This window comes from Scleropages formosus, chromosome 14 (genome assembly GCF_900964775.1).
Source record: "Scleropages formosus chromosome 14, fSclFor1.1, whole genome shotgun sequence".
Taxonomy (NCBI): domain Eukaryota; kingdom Metazoa; phylum Chordata; class Actinopteri; order Osteoglossiformes; family Osteoglossidae; genus Scleropages; species Scleropages formosus.
The window spans coordinates 26689048-26702321 of NC_041819.1; the positions used below are offsets into that span (position 1 = coordinate 26689048).

At 52.4% G+C, this 13274-nt stretch overlaps 2 protein-coding genes across 10 annotated transcripts; one reads left to right on the forward strand and one right to left on the reverse strand.

Moving 5' to 3' along the window:
• The first annotated feature begins 486 nt into the window (after positions 1–486).
• ift88 (intraflagellar transport 88 homolog) lies at positions 487–10034 on the forward strand. Of its 9 annotated transcripts, none has more exons than XM_029257810.1 (27): positions 487–540; positions 1177–1282; positions 1490–1552; positions 1687–1746; positions 2389–2442; positions 2550–2613; positions 2733–2802; positions 3231–3321; positions 3569–3673; positions 3767–3884; positions 4002–4116; positions 4208–4439; positions 4657–4727; positions 4822–4908; positions 5002–5101; positions 5473–5559; positions 6324–6510; positions 6726–6834; positions 6926–7076; positions 7173–7288; positions 7385–7449; positions 7539–7604; positions 7696–7802; positions 7927–7987; positions 8802–8846; positions 9316–9429; positions 9757–10034. In XM_029257810.1, exons 2-27 carry the CDS (start codon positions 1205–1207, stop codon positions 9876–9878), a joined length of 2538 nt encoding a protein of 845 aa, XP_029113643.1. In that variant the 5' UTR covers positions 487–540; positions 1177–1204; the 3' UTR covers positions 9879–10034. The 9 variants fall into 9 exon arrangements, 8 of the variants coding, with proteins under 8 accessions (XP_029113643.1, XP_029113644.1, XP_029113645.1 ...); XM_029257811.1 differs by having other exon boundaries at positions 3767–3869; XM_029257812.1 differs by having other exon boundaries at positions 3767–3869; positions 7385–7437.
• A 70-nt stretch (positions 10035–10104) lies between these two features.
• Positions 10105–12280, reverse strand: eef1akmt1 (EEF1A lysine methyltransferase 1). Its single transcript, XM_018739946.2, has 4 exons — positions 11912–12280; positions 11550–11632; positions 11106–11383; positions 10105–10626 (listed from the first exon to the last, which is right to left on the reverse strand). The coding sequence occupies exons 1-4, from the start codon at positions 12047–12049 to the stop codon at positions 10496–10498; spliced, it is 630 nt and encodes a 209-aa protein (XP_018595462.1). The 5' UTR covers positions 12050–12280; the 3' UTR covers positions 10105–10495.
• Between the last annotated feature and the right edge of the window lie 994 nt (positions 12281–13274).

The window sequence follows — 13274 nt, forward strand, 5'->3', positions numbered from 1 at the left end:
CTTCCTGCTTCGGTACTCTAGATACCATGAATTACAGTGCAACGTGACCCAGCTGTGTAAATGACTCGACCACTTCAGCACCTTGAAAAAAAGCATCACCAGGCAAGTGAATGACTCACTGCATTTAAAGCACCAACTCTTTGCCAATAAACTCTGTTTTTGGTGCTGTGTAGCACACTGCAAGATTTGTATTTCTGTGTCATATTCAGTTTTAAAGTAAAGTTGTAGAAAAGACGTTTAAGAGAAGTGCAGCGCATTACACAAGAAAGTTTCAGGTGCATAAGCGCACAACTATGACGTGACGTTATTTTCTAATACGTCATCAAAACTCGCCCACTTCTAGCCGTCAGCTTCTCATTTTGTATCCTAGTAATGATCTCCGACCAATGAGAATACTCGACTTAGAGTGTCAGAAGGAATGACTTGCCTTTGTACCAATCACCATTTTGAACGGGTTCCTAACGCCCGCCTACGACCCGCTGCATCCTGGGACATGGCAGCCTTGGATTCGTAACCGTCAACAAGCGGTTCTCTCGTGAGGTATTAATATTCTTGATTTTATCAGTATGAAATGCTGTTTTTCGGGGCGGTTCTACTTTTCTTATATTTTATACGCGACAGAGGAGTTGTTTGGGCGCGTTGCTGTGCAGAAGTGTGTCCCCATCCCTCGCGTTCACGAGTCGAATGTGTCGAGTCGAGATAAATGATAATCATGTCATGATGCTAGCCTAATCATGAAATAAATTCTGTGAAATATTAAACTTTAACAAAGAATAAAAGTATAAATATATCTTCCGATTTGTCACTGTTTAACGCACCGTGGCGACACGGACAGTATCAGTATATAAATTGAATTCAGGTAGTGTTAGTTACCAAGAACAAGTCAAGTCTTTGTATAATTAATTATTGTAAGGTATTTATTTTTTCATAATCATCATTCAGTATTTCAAGCTTGTATTTATTGCTGGGTTTTCCAACTGCAAAAACATGTCCAGAAAGCGAAGCAGTGTAGCTTCCTCTGACTTGATGAGAAATGGTGTAAAACAGGGTAACGATGCCAATAGCGATGTGTAAAGTGGGTGTTGTGCTGTGGGGCTGTAAACGCGGTACAAACCTTGGGCACAGTCTCACACACACGCTCTCTCTCTCGCTCTCTCTCGTTCCGTTTATGAAAAGTTGCGTGTGGCCACCAGCCATCGCCACGATGATGGAGAACGTCCACCTGGCCGACGAGGACGACCTCTACTCCGGCTATGACTACAATCCGGCCTTCGACACCGAGGTGAGGCCACCGGGTGGCGCAGCGGTTGAGGTCAAGGGTTTGAGCGTTCACCTCCTCTCAGGTGTTCACCCAGGAGCGCGACCTGCAAGTGACGCTTTCGGTGTCCGGTGGTTTCTTACCAAAGTAAAATAAGTGCGGTGAAGAGTGGCGATGAGTAGCTCTTGAAGCTCCCTTTCTCTCCGCTGCCTTCACCCGGCGTGTCCTCAGGAGCTCGACAACGACCCCGGCTTCCAGCAGGCGGTGCGGACGAGCCACGGAAGACGGCCTCCGGTGAGAGACCTCGGCTTCCCTTTGTGGGCCGCGAGCCACTCGTGCGCCGACGGTTCCCAGAACCGCAGTCGGAAGGAAACCCTGTTTGCGGCGCCCGGTCCGTAAGGAGTCCGTCTGCCTGCTTTGTGTTTCAGATGACGGCCAAATTTCCTGGCACATCCACCGGAGGACGGCCCGTGGGCACCTCCTTCGGGGTGAGTGCCGCTCGCGATTTTGCCTCCTGCTGCTCCTGTGTCATGATTGGTCACCTGACTCATCTTAGACAGCCTCCGATTGGCTGGCTGTCTGAGTTCGTAACATTTACATTTACACCGGTTCATTTATCAGAGACTTTTCTCCAAGGCGACGTACATCTCGGAGAAAAATACTCTCTAGTTCATTACATCATACATTAGAGATTTGGATCCAGACACGTAGCTCCAGAGTACGGTCAATTTATCTCATACCACGGTATAAACCAGAGTACATTACACAAGTAGCTGCATAAAGGCTTTTCATTATTAAACAAATAATTATTAAAAGAAATATGGAAAAGGAAAACTGTTTCTCTCCTTGCAATAGATTTTCCTCCAGCTTATTTTAACCCTGTGGGGACATGTTTACTGGTGTAACGCCTGTATGACATGTGATCAGCTCACGAGCATCGTTGATACAGCAAGTTATCAGCACTTATCGTGCACAGAAATAATCCCAGTGCCTCATATTGAAGCTGTGTGTAGATGCATGATTTGTGTTTTGCGGAGGAATGTTTGTTTGTTTGTGTTTCGTCTCTCTCTTCGGGATCAATCAAGTTCTCTCCTAATCATGGGATCCAATCTCTTTGTTGGAAAACGCAGCTCCGGAACCCGATGGCATCGTCTCTGGGGCGGCCCATGACGGGCGCCGTGCAGGTAGGCGTTGGATGGTCCCTGGTTGAGCAACTCTCCGTGTGTGCGTGCTTGTGTGCGTGCGTGCGTGTTACCTGACCACACAGTGACCGCGTGTCCCTGTGTCTCAGGACGGAGCCGCTCGACCGATGACCGCGGTACGAGCAGCTGGGTACTCCTCGACGATGGCCAGGGGTGAGTGACCGTCCCAGGGCAGCCCCTCCAGGTTGGGGGGAGGGGTTGGGTGGGTGTTTCTACGTAGGAAGTGTTTCATAATCAGGGTTTTATTCACAGTTTAATCCGGACTTTTCCAGGCTCCACCTTTGACCCCCTGGGACAGTCGAAAGGAGCCGCCCCCCCCCTCGAGTCCCGCAATGACGACACGTGGGTTCACTCTCTTGTTGGTGTAGAAGGAGGACCAGGCACAAGCTCACGATGACCTGGTCCTCTTGTGGTCCTCCTCTCAGTAACAGCACAAGGAGCGCCCGCACACACACACAGTCGTTCCTCGTTGCCCTACAGCTGGTTGTTTGTACATTAAAGATGACAGAATCACATTAGATTAACAGTTATTTAGGGGTAATTGGTAGAGTAACGGATAGAGCTGCTGCCTTTAGATCCAGAGGTCACAGGTTCGAATCCCACTTCCTGCTGAGACTTCATTAGTGATGTTGGGACACTGAACAGTTACCATACCGACACCATGACTGCGAACAGGTGACTGTAGGTACATTCTGCGCTTCCAGTGTGTTCAGTCACCTGATCAAAGTTTCTATGCTGTTCGGTGTTTTGCGCATCACATATCCTTTCAGACCGGAGGAGAAGATAAAGATCCTGGAGAAGAAGGTGAACGATCTCATAGAGGAGAGCTGCATGGCGCAGAGTCGGGGAGACATGCAGCTCGTAGGTGTTCCCCATCGTGGCCTCCACGTCCAGCACATGCCTGTGGCCCCTCCCCTGTTAAATGTGGCACATCCCATAAGCCCCTCCCCCATTACAGCATCCTCGTCAGGACAAATATTTAGCTCCTCCCTCTTACTTTCAGCACATGCTCTAAGCCCCGCCCCCACCGCCACACCCATACCTAAGCCCCTCCCCATTAGAGTGTGCGTGAGGAGCTGACTTTGTCCCACCCGCACTGCTCCCCCAGGCTCTGGACAAGGCCAAGGAGGCCGGGCGCAAGGAGAGGGCGCTGGTGAGACAGCGGGAGCAGACGGGGACGGCTGACCACATCAACCTGGACCTGACTTACTCCGTGAGTCACCCGCAGCCTCCCCTCCCAGGGGGGGTCGACACGAAGGATGTGTGCCGGTGCGCTGAGTGCCAACGGTCTCCCTTCCCACCCCAGGTGCTGTTCAACTTGGCCACCCAGTACGCCAACAACGACATGTTCCCTGAGGCTCTGAACACCTACCAGGTCATCGTGAAGAACAAGATGTTCAGCAACGCAGGTGAACGGTGGAAAGGTGACCACAGGAGTAGGGCAATAGATCACAGCCAGTTTTACTCTCCATCCTCCCGATGTTTGTGTTGAGTGACAAGTCTTTAACCCTTCATCAGGACCCTTCATTCTTGTGCTCCAGGGCGGTTGAAGGTCAACATGGGGAACATCTACTTCAAGCAGAAGAACTACCCAAAGGCCATCAAGTTCTACCGCATGGCGCTGGACCAGATTTCCAACGCTCACAAGGAGATGCGGTGAAGTGGCCTCACACAGCTCAGTAGGCCAGCTTCTGCCTGGTTCCGGCATCCGACATCCACCAACGTTCTTCTCCTCGTTCTCCTCCAGCATTAAGATCATGCAGAACATAGGCGTGGTCTTCATCCGCATGGGCCAGTACTCGGACGCCATCACCTCCTTCGAGCACATCATGAGCGAGAGCCCCAACATCAGGACGGGCTTCAACCTCATCCTGTGCTACTACGCTGTCGGCGACCGCGACAAGATGAAGAAGGCCTTCCAGAAGCTCATCTCGGTGCCGCTGGGGATCGACGACGAGGAGAAGTACATCCCGCCGAACGTGAGAATGCCCCTCGCCCCCAGCGTCCTCAACGCAGCTCATCGTACACACACCGCAATCAGCAGGGCTCTGCACTCCGACACACGGTGCACCTGTCGATCCTTTGCTTCCACACCGGCAGAGGATTCAAAGAGTTAGGCCTAGAGGGTCTGGGGACCCCCAGATTGATGTGTGTGTGTCAGAGTCTGTAAGAAGTGGCCTTGCTGTGTGTTCACAGGATGACCCCCACACCAACCTCGTCCTCGAAGCCATCAAGAACGACCAGCTGCACCAGATGGAGCGAGAAAGGTGTATGGAAGTTTCTAGAAGCTTCTCAGAAGAATATGTGTGTGAACGGGGTGATGATGTCAGAGCTTTGACAAATGTCCCGCGTTTTCCACAGGAAGGCGCTGGCTGAGAAATTCATCATGACTTCGGCGAAACTCATTGCCCCGGCCATCGAGTCCTCCTTTGCAGCCGGGTTTGACTGGTGAGAGCGGGGAGGCCGACGCGGGGGTGTCTCGGGGTTCGACAGCTCGATGTGAACACCCAGACACAAGGGGCGCTGTTTCTTCCTGTGCAGGTGTGTGGAGATGGTGAAGAGTTCCCCGTACGTGGAGCTCGCCAACGACTTAGAGATCAACAAGGCCATAACATACCTGAGACAGCGGGACTTCAATCAGGTACACACACACACACACACACACGCACACACAGACACTCTTCTACCGGATGCAGTGCGATGACGTTCCGTCTGCCCACCTGTTCCACGTCTCCATTCTGTCTTCACCTCACGGTGTCTCTTCTGTCTCTGGCTCTCTGGCTGTCTGCATGGACCTTAAGAATGAGGTATGTCCATATGTGTCCTTCCCCCTGTATCTGTGTGTGTGTGTGTGTGTGTGTGTGTGTGTGTGTGTGTCGTAGTGTTGTTATGTAGCATCTCCACGTCACCATGTCATTGCTGCCACCATCGTAGTTGTCGTTCCACCCCCATCCCTTAAAATAAGAGCTGTGTGGTTAAAGTACCGTGGTGTGTGTGTGTGTGTATCTGCAGGCTGTGGAGACGCTCAAGATGTTTGAGAAGAAGGACAGTCGGGTGAAGAGTGCTGCCTCCACCAACCTCTCCTTCCTCTACTTCCTGGTGAGGGAAACACACTGAACGTGCACACTTGGTGTCGCGGGGGGGGGGGGTACATTACTCAGGTAAAAACACAGTTTGAACTTGTGGGAAAAATGATAGTATTTAATATCTGTTCAATAAGTGGGATGTGCTGTTCCACTAACAGTCCATACTGTGAGTTGGACGAATGAAATAAATACAGAGCAGAGTCTGCAAGGTGTTACTGACCATCATTCTTGTGACACCTGCACTGGCACATGGGTATGAGTTTTACTGTGCTAATTCAGGGTAAGTACCTTGATTCAGAGTATTACTGTACGAGTGGGGATTGAGTCTCATGTCCTTGGACCGCAGGGCTCCGCCTCTCACCACCGTGGCACAAAACCAACGTTTACATCGTTTGTCATTTAGCTGATTCAGCACCGTCATCCAAACTAATAGGTCTCTGTTTCCCAGTGAGTGTTTACTCTCGACTATATTTACACTGGAGTATTTTTACACCGGACTATTTTGTTGTAAGTGTGTTGTACGAAGGTAAATATTAAATATTTGGAATATGAAATATTCCAAAGTGGTCAGAGAAGTGGCAGAAAAGTAATGGAGCAAAAGCACATTGATGTGAAAATGGAAAATCACAGTAAAAAGTACAAGTAACAGAGTAAAACGTAGCTAGTGAGTAACCCAGCTCTGGTTTAAAAAAAAAAAACCCTGTTTTTTTCACCCTGGTATTCCAGCTGTCTCACTCTATCTGTCCCCATCCCCGTCCCGCCCCCGCGGCCCTGCAGGAGAAGGACTACGAGCAGGCGGACCGCTACGCCGACCTGGCCATGATGGCCGACCGCTACAACCCGGCGGCTCTCGTCAACAAGGGCAACACGCTGTGGGTTCGAGGAGATCATGAGAAGGCGGCCGAGTTCTACAAGGAGGCCCTGAGGAACGACGCGTCCTGCACAGAGGGGCTCTACAACCTGGGTGAGGACACACAGACACACACTGATGCTTGCAGACGCTGGTCTTGGGGGCGCAGGACTCTCGTGTCTTTGATACTTTGTTTCACAGCAAGGTGGAACAACACCGTGGAGTTACTGTGTCCAGCATGAGCAGAACGTGTGTGTGCATGTGTGCGTGCGCGTGCACGTGCGTGAGCACCTGAGAATGACCTGTGCTGTGGCTCTCCTCCCCCACAGGGTTGACCTACAAGCGCCTCGGTCGCCCAGAAGAAGCTCTCGACTGCTTCCTGAAGCTACACGCCATCCTTAGGAACAGCGCCCAGGTCATGTACCAGCTGGCCAGCTTGTATCCTCTACCCAGGATGCCTCGCTGTCTCACGCACGCGCACATGCACACACCTGCCGAGCTGCAGAGCCTTAACCGAGGGGGCGCGCAGGTACGAGATGCTGGAGGACCCCACGCAGGCCATCGAGTGGCTCATGCAGCTCATCAGCGTGACGCCCACAGACCCGCGCGTCTTGGCCAAGCTGGGCGAGCTGTACGACAGCGAGGGGGACAAGTCCCAGGCCTTCCAGTACTACTGCGAGGTGGGTTCTGGTCCCAGTGTTATAACTGGGGCGTGGAGCGGGGGTGGGGTGGGGTGGGGGTGTGTGACGCGTGTCTGACAGCAGAGGGCGCTCCAGTCGTTCAGGTACTCCCCCTCCAGCATCGAGGTGATCGAGTGGCTCGGCGCCTATTACATCGACACGCAGTTCTGCGAGAAGGCCATCCAGTACTTCGAAAGAGCCACGCTCATCCAGTGAGTGTTTCCAGTGTGTGTGTGTGTGTGTGTGTGTGTGTGTGCACGCGCGCATGCGTGCGCACCTGCACTGACCCTACCTGTGCTCCTCTGCAGGCCCACACAAGTGAAATGGCACCTCATGGTGGCCAGCTGCTACAGGAGGAGCGGTGAGATCTTTGGTGAATAAAGACTTGCGTGACACTGTGCGTGTGTGTGCGCGCACGCACGTGGGCCCTGGGCTCCTGACCCCCCTCTGTGTCCCTGACAGGTAACTACCAGAAGGCGCTGGACACCTACAAGGACATCCACCGCAAGTTCCCGGAGAACATCGAATGTAGAGTATCACTTCCGTACACTTTGTCTGAATAGTGTGTAAACTGTGTGTGTGTGTAAGCTGTGTGTGTTTGGCGTCGCTTTTCCTGCAGGTCTGCGGTTCCTCGTGAGGCTCTGCACTGACATGGACTTGAAGGAGGTGCAGGACTACGCCACCAAGCTGAAGAAGGTGGAGAAGATGAAGGAGATGAGGGAGCAGGTGAGGAGCTTCAGGTCGCCCCCTGGTGGCCGTTCTGTGTTTTGCTGCAGCTGTGGTCAGTCACACACCCTCCTTCCCTCCCTCACCTCTGCGTGTGTGCGTGCGTGCGTGCGTGTGTCCGCAGCGGGTGAAGTCCGGCAGGGAGGGCAGCTCTCGATCGCGGCGGGACGGCAGCGCCAGCAGCGGTGAGCACAGGGCACAGGGGGCGCTCCTTCATCTTCTTCAACTGCTGATGTTCCACTGATTGTCTTCTAGAGTGTGTGTATGTGTTTTTGTTGTATAGCTCATTCTTCATGTGGATATTATTTTCTGACTTTTGCTCTTTCTCCACTCTGACCCCCCCCCACGACTCAGTGGGCTCCTCCCCGATCAGCACCCCCCCAAAGAAGGCCAGTGGTACGAACCCCCTACCCCACTAGTCACACTGATAGAAGAGCTGTCACCGGGGTGGGGGCTGTTTTGTGTGTCCAGCTCTAAAACTGAAGATCTGAACCCACACACACACACACAGAGGGTCTGGTCCATCTGGAGAAGCACCCTGACATACATACGTGTCCTGTGTGTGTGTGGTTTTGGGAACATGTGAATGGATGAGTCACACGTGTGCATACAAAGACTGTGTTGTTACCTTGTTTTTACCTGTTTGTGGTATAGTGGTTAGAGCCACTATAGTAAGAATTAGAGGTTACAGGTTTGAATCCCACCTCCTGCTGTAGTGCCCTTGATCAAGGTCCTTACCCTGAATAGATACAGCAGAAATTACTGTATAAATAGCTAAATCAGTGTAAGTAAGTAGCTTAAAACCATAGCTCATTTTGGTAAAATATGTAAATATAAAGGTAAGGTGTGTGTGTGTGTGTGTGTGTGTGTGTGTGTGTGTGTGTGTGTGTGTGTGTGTGTGTGTGTGTGTGTGTGTGTGGATGGGCTGCCTTCTTCTTCCAAACTTCACTCTGCTAAACCTGTGCTTCTCTGTCCTGCCTTCTGTCCGTCTCCTGCCAGCGGGCTCCTCATCCCCCAGAAGTCCTCCTCCTAGGAAGGTCCACGGTACGATTGGGGGGGGGGGGGGGGGGGGGGGGGGGGGGGGGGTGGAAGAGAACGTCTCCACATCTCCCCCTTTTCAGCGCCGTCGCTTATTCCACTTTTCCTGCCAAAATGTCTCGAATAGATACACTAGTGTGTGTGAAGCTCCAGGGTCCCGAACACCACGCTAACGTTAAAAGGAAGGCGATTTGCAGGAGCATTTACCGTAGTAATTTGGCAGACGCAGACTGCGATAGCTTTTTGATCATCTGTAATTATTATTAATGGTTATTGATACTGTTATTACTGAATTGAGACACGGTTGTTGGTTGTCTTGTTCTTGTACCGTCACTTGATTGGCTGTAATAAGGCAAACCGCCACGTTATTGGGTTTCACAAGACTTCGCTGCACAATTGGCTGGAGCCACCTGTGGATTCATCCGATTGGCTGAGCCAGGCTGTGGAACCATCTCATTGGTTGTTCGTTACCCAGACAGTGGACAGAGCAGCCACGGTACCAGCGCCAAGGGGGAACGGCTGAGCGCCAAGCTGCGGGCGCTGCCCGGGTCCAACGAGCCCTACGAGACGAGTCGCCAGCAGGTCCTCGGTGAGTCCCCCCCGTCCCACCCACCCTCGCCGCGGGGGGCATCAGTTCAGTGGGTCATGCTCTCGTCTCCAGCCACGCCGTTCCCTTTTATCATCTTCGTGAAAGGAGGGTTAATGAGCATGTTTGGTAATTAAGATTAATTAGCTTTTTCTGCTGACTGGCCAAGGGCCAGAGTGTCGTGTTTTTACCGTCTGTCTGGTCCTTCTGCCACAAACGCGGCTCATCAGTGGGGTTTGGACGAGGAGACGAACTTGGTGAAAACCACACGTGCAGAGAGAGACCGCGTCCTCTGTGACACACTGTAGTAAAGTACCATGTGTTATTCAGATGCCTCCTACGTGGACCCGCTGGGACCGCAGCTGGAGAGGCCCAAGACGGCGGCGAGGAAGCGCAACGAGGACGACGAGTTTGCCGACGAGGAGCTGGGGGACGACCTGCTACCCGAGTAGCTCCTCCTATCCCTGCACTCAGGCTGGAGGGACGGACGGATGGACACAGGCACACGCACACAGGCACACGCACACAGACCCATCCCCGTCACTTTTTAAGACGTGTTGATCCCGTTTCGCTCGTGTACCCCTCTCTTTACGAGTTATAGGTAGACATGATTTCCCTGTGCAATAAACGTGTAGAAAGGAGGCAACCGTGTCCCAGCACCACATGGACCTTGGGAAGTGTCCTGCTGCGGCTCCTTTATTGCTCCAGGAAGTGGAGTCGAACCCCCTCTGGGGCCACAAGCTGGAGTCTCGCTGTTGGGGTTGCGGCATTCAAGCCTGCCTTGACACCATGTTTTACCACATGGAGAGGAATACATGGATGGATATAGGCGGTTAAGTGTTGCCCGGGTCAGACCGTCTTCCTGGGGCCATCTCTGTCGCTCCGAGAGCCGTGTACCCACCGCCAGCTGGACATCAGCCTAAGGAACGTTCCAGAATCCCACATCTTTCAACAACCAGTCCTGGATCATGTCCCTGCCGCGGTACAGAACATGCACACAACGTCACGAGTCAATTATTTCACACAAAATCCATATGGTAAAAACATGGTGCGGTTTCATCCGGGAGCTTCAGGAGTCCAGGCTGGACGAGTAGTTGACGTAGCAGCGGAACTCGTTTGCCAGGTTGCGGTTGTGTTTGGGAAGGAAGCTGCACATCTTCACACCCAGCAGTTTCTCTGCATCCTCCTCCATGATGGCACCTGCAACGAGACCATCGTGTTCTTACCATACTCAGGTCATGTGATCAGAACCCGAACGGAATTCTTACACGACCTGCGTTTACCCTCCCCGCCAGCAGATGGCAGTAAAAAGCACACACTAGGGGGAGCAGTGCGGTACAGTACGGCCATAATTCAACTCAGTCCCTCAGTCTGCTGTTCCTGAGCGTCACTGACCAACAACATGAAGAACGTTAACCGTGTTTATGGGAAGAATCGGCCAACAGACGCGAAACAGGCGTTTGGAGACAAAAATACAATAAATAAGATACAATATAACTGAGTAAATAAACCTTTTACTGACTGTAACTTAGTGATAATAGTGACTTTGGAGTTACGAACACAACGAGCTGTTAACACACTTCCTACATGTCTTTTGGAAGTTCACGTCATGGAAAGTCGTGTGGCCTCTACTTCGGGAGGCACTCGGGTTCAAGGCTCAGTGACGCAGCGGCACTCACCTGTGCACAGCAGGACCTTCCCCTTGGTGAGAAACCTGACCGTAACCGCCACCTTGCTCAGGCACTCCTGGGACAGGTACGGGGGGTCGGCGATGACCATGTCGAAACTGTGCGCGGTGACCTCGGGGGGCAAGAACAGCGGGTTCGAGTAGTCGTAGAAGACGAACTCTTCGCCGTAGATGGAGAAGCGGCGGTCGTACTCGAGGAGGACCGGCAAAACGTCGGCGCGCCGCTGCTTCAGCTTCTGGTAGACGCTGGGGGTGCTCACGCACGCTACCCTGTCACACGACCGCATCGCAGCCAATCAGGAGAAGGAACACGGGTCACATCACACGAACCGCAAGCCTGGGATCTGAACGCGCCCTCATGGTAATTAGGGTTATAATGTCTTTTGTTAATTAACCCTAACCCAACTGACTTCACATACATGTTCGGAGTGCTCACCTGCCGCCCTCGCCAGCCTCCCGGGCGACCTCCTCGGCCAGGCGCTCCGCAGTCTCCTCGCCGTACCAGAACTGACTCTTACTCTGCAGGGCAACACGTCACGGTCACATTTACCCTCATTCACCATTTGCACAGCAGGATCATTTCTACTCTATCAGTTCAGGGTGAGCTCCTTCATCACGGGCACTATAGCAGGTAGTGGGACTCGAACCCCTGTCCCGCAGGTGGAAGGAAGGCGGGAGCTGAACGCACCGCCGCTGCGCCACCTGCTGGCCACACGGAGAAAACGTACGGATTTCGAGCAGAAGTCGTGCAGGGATGAGCGAGTATTACTATCATGGTACCGACTGCCCTTCACCCACCCAGTCCTCGTCCACGGACCCCACGGCGAACTCGTCCGTCTGCGGGGCTCCGCGCCGCGACTCTTCGCTGTAGAACTCCTGCAGAGCTGTCAGGGCGGCGCTAGAGAGCCGCGGGGTGTCGTCGTCGCTGTCGCTCATGGCGGGACTCGGGACTCGGCTCGGGGTTCCAGGAGCTCCTGTGTGCGGTTCGGACCAGACCGAGCGTGCAGTCCGAACGATATAACCGCGTTCAGCGACCGTCAACCGCGCCGTGAACGCCTCTTCTCGCTGTTCGCAGCCGCCGCCACCAGCTGCTCCACACGCGCATCCACGCTGCCTACGGCCGCCGGAGAAGGACAAACAGACTGAGGACTCGGAGCTGAGAGAGAACCGCGTTTTCAGGCGGCCGGTACGTCACTTCCGGTTCCCCCTCATCGCGGTAGAAAAGTACGGAGCTCCTTTTTTTTTCTTTCTTTTTTTAAAAATTATCATTGTTCTCATTTGTCAAGGTAACTTATAACCGTTTACATTCTCACAGTTTTCTATAAAGCGACGGACAGCAGCCACTTACACTGATTGACCCTGCTGTACACTCTGCAGGAGGATCACAATGTTGTGTTTAAAAACTTGCTTTGAAGCCTGAAGGTGCGTTTCACACAAGAGCAGTTAGTGCACCGCCCCTCACCTTCACCCTTTACCTTTCACGCTCACAGTGACTGGGGGAAAACAGCTGTGAGCTCTTATGTCCAAAACAATGTGGACTGGGCCTGAGTCCCAGTCCAGCTATACACGGGTAAAACAAAGTGAACAATGTAAAAAGGCTCATGTATCGTTATTCACAACCCTGGACAAAGGTGCAATATGAGGAATAAGCTGTAATGTCTGTTCATGTTGGTACAGATGGACCCCTCCCTAACACAATAATGATGACCTGGCCATGTAAATAACAGTAAAAATGGAGCAGTATGTGTAACTCTGGAGGAACTGATCACAAGTAAACACACGTGTAGAAACAGCTGAAATGCTTTGGATTAAACCATCGTACGACACACACAGCTGAACTTGAATCTCCCCCTGTAACCACGGCGACAGTGATATCGGACTCCACTACCCAGAATTCAACACAGAACCAAGAGCCCCCACTGCACTTTAAGGTTCATCAGGTTGTATGTGAGAGAGAGAGTAGTCATCCCTCACCACTCCAGTTCAAACACCTACATTTATTCATTTAACCAACTTTTCTCCAAAGGGACTTGCAGTGTTAAGCTACTAACCATTATTCATCCTTTTATACAGCTGGGTAATTTTACTGGAGCAATGGAGGGTAAGTACCTTGCTCAAGGTTACTACAGCTGATGGTGGGGTTCAAACCTGCAACCTTTCA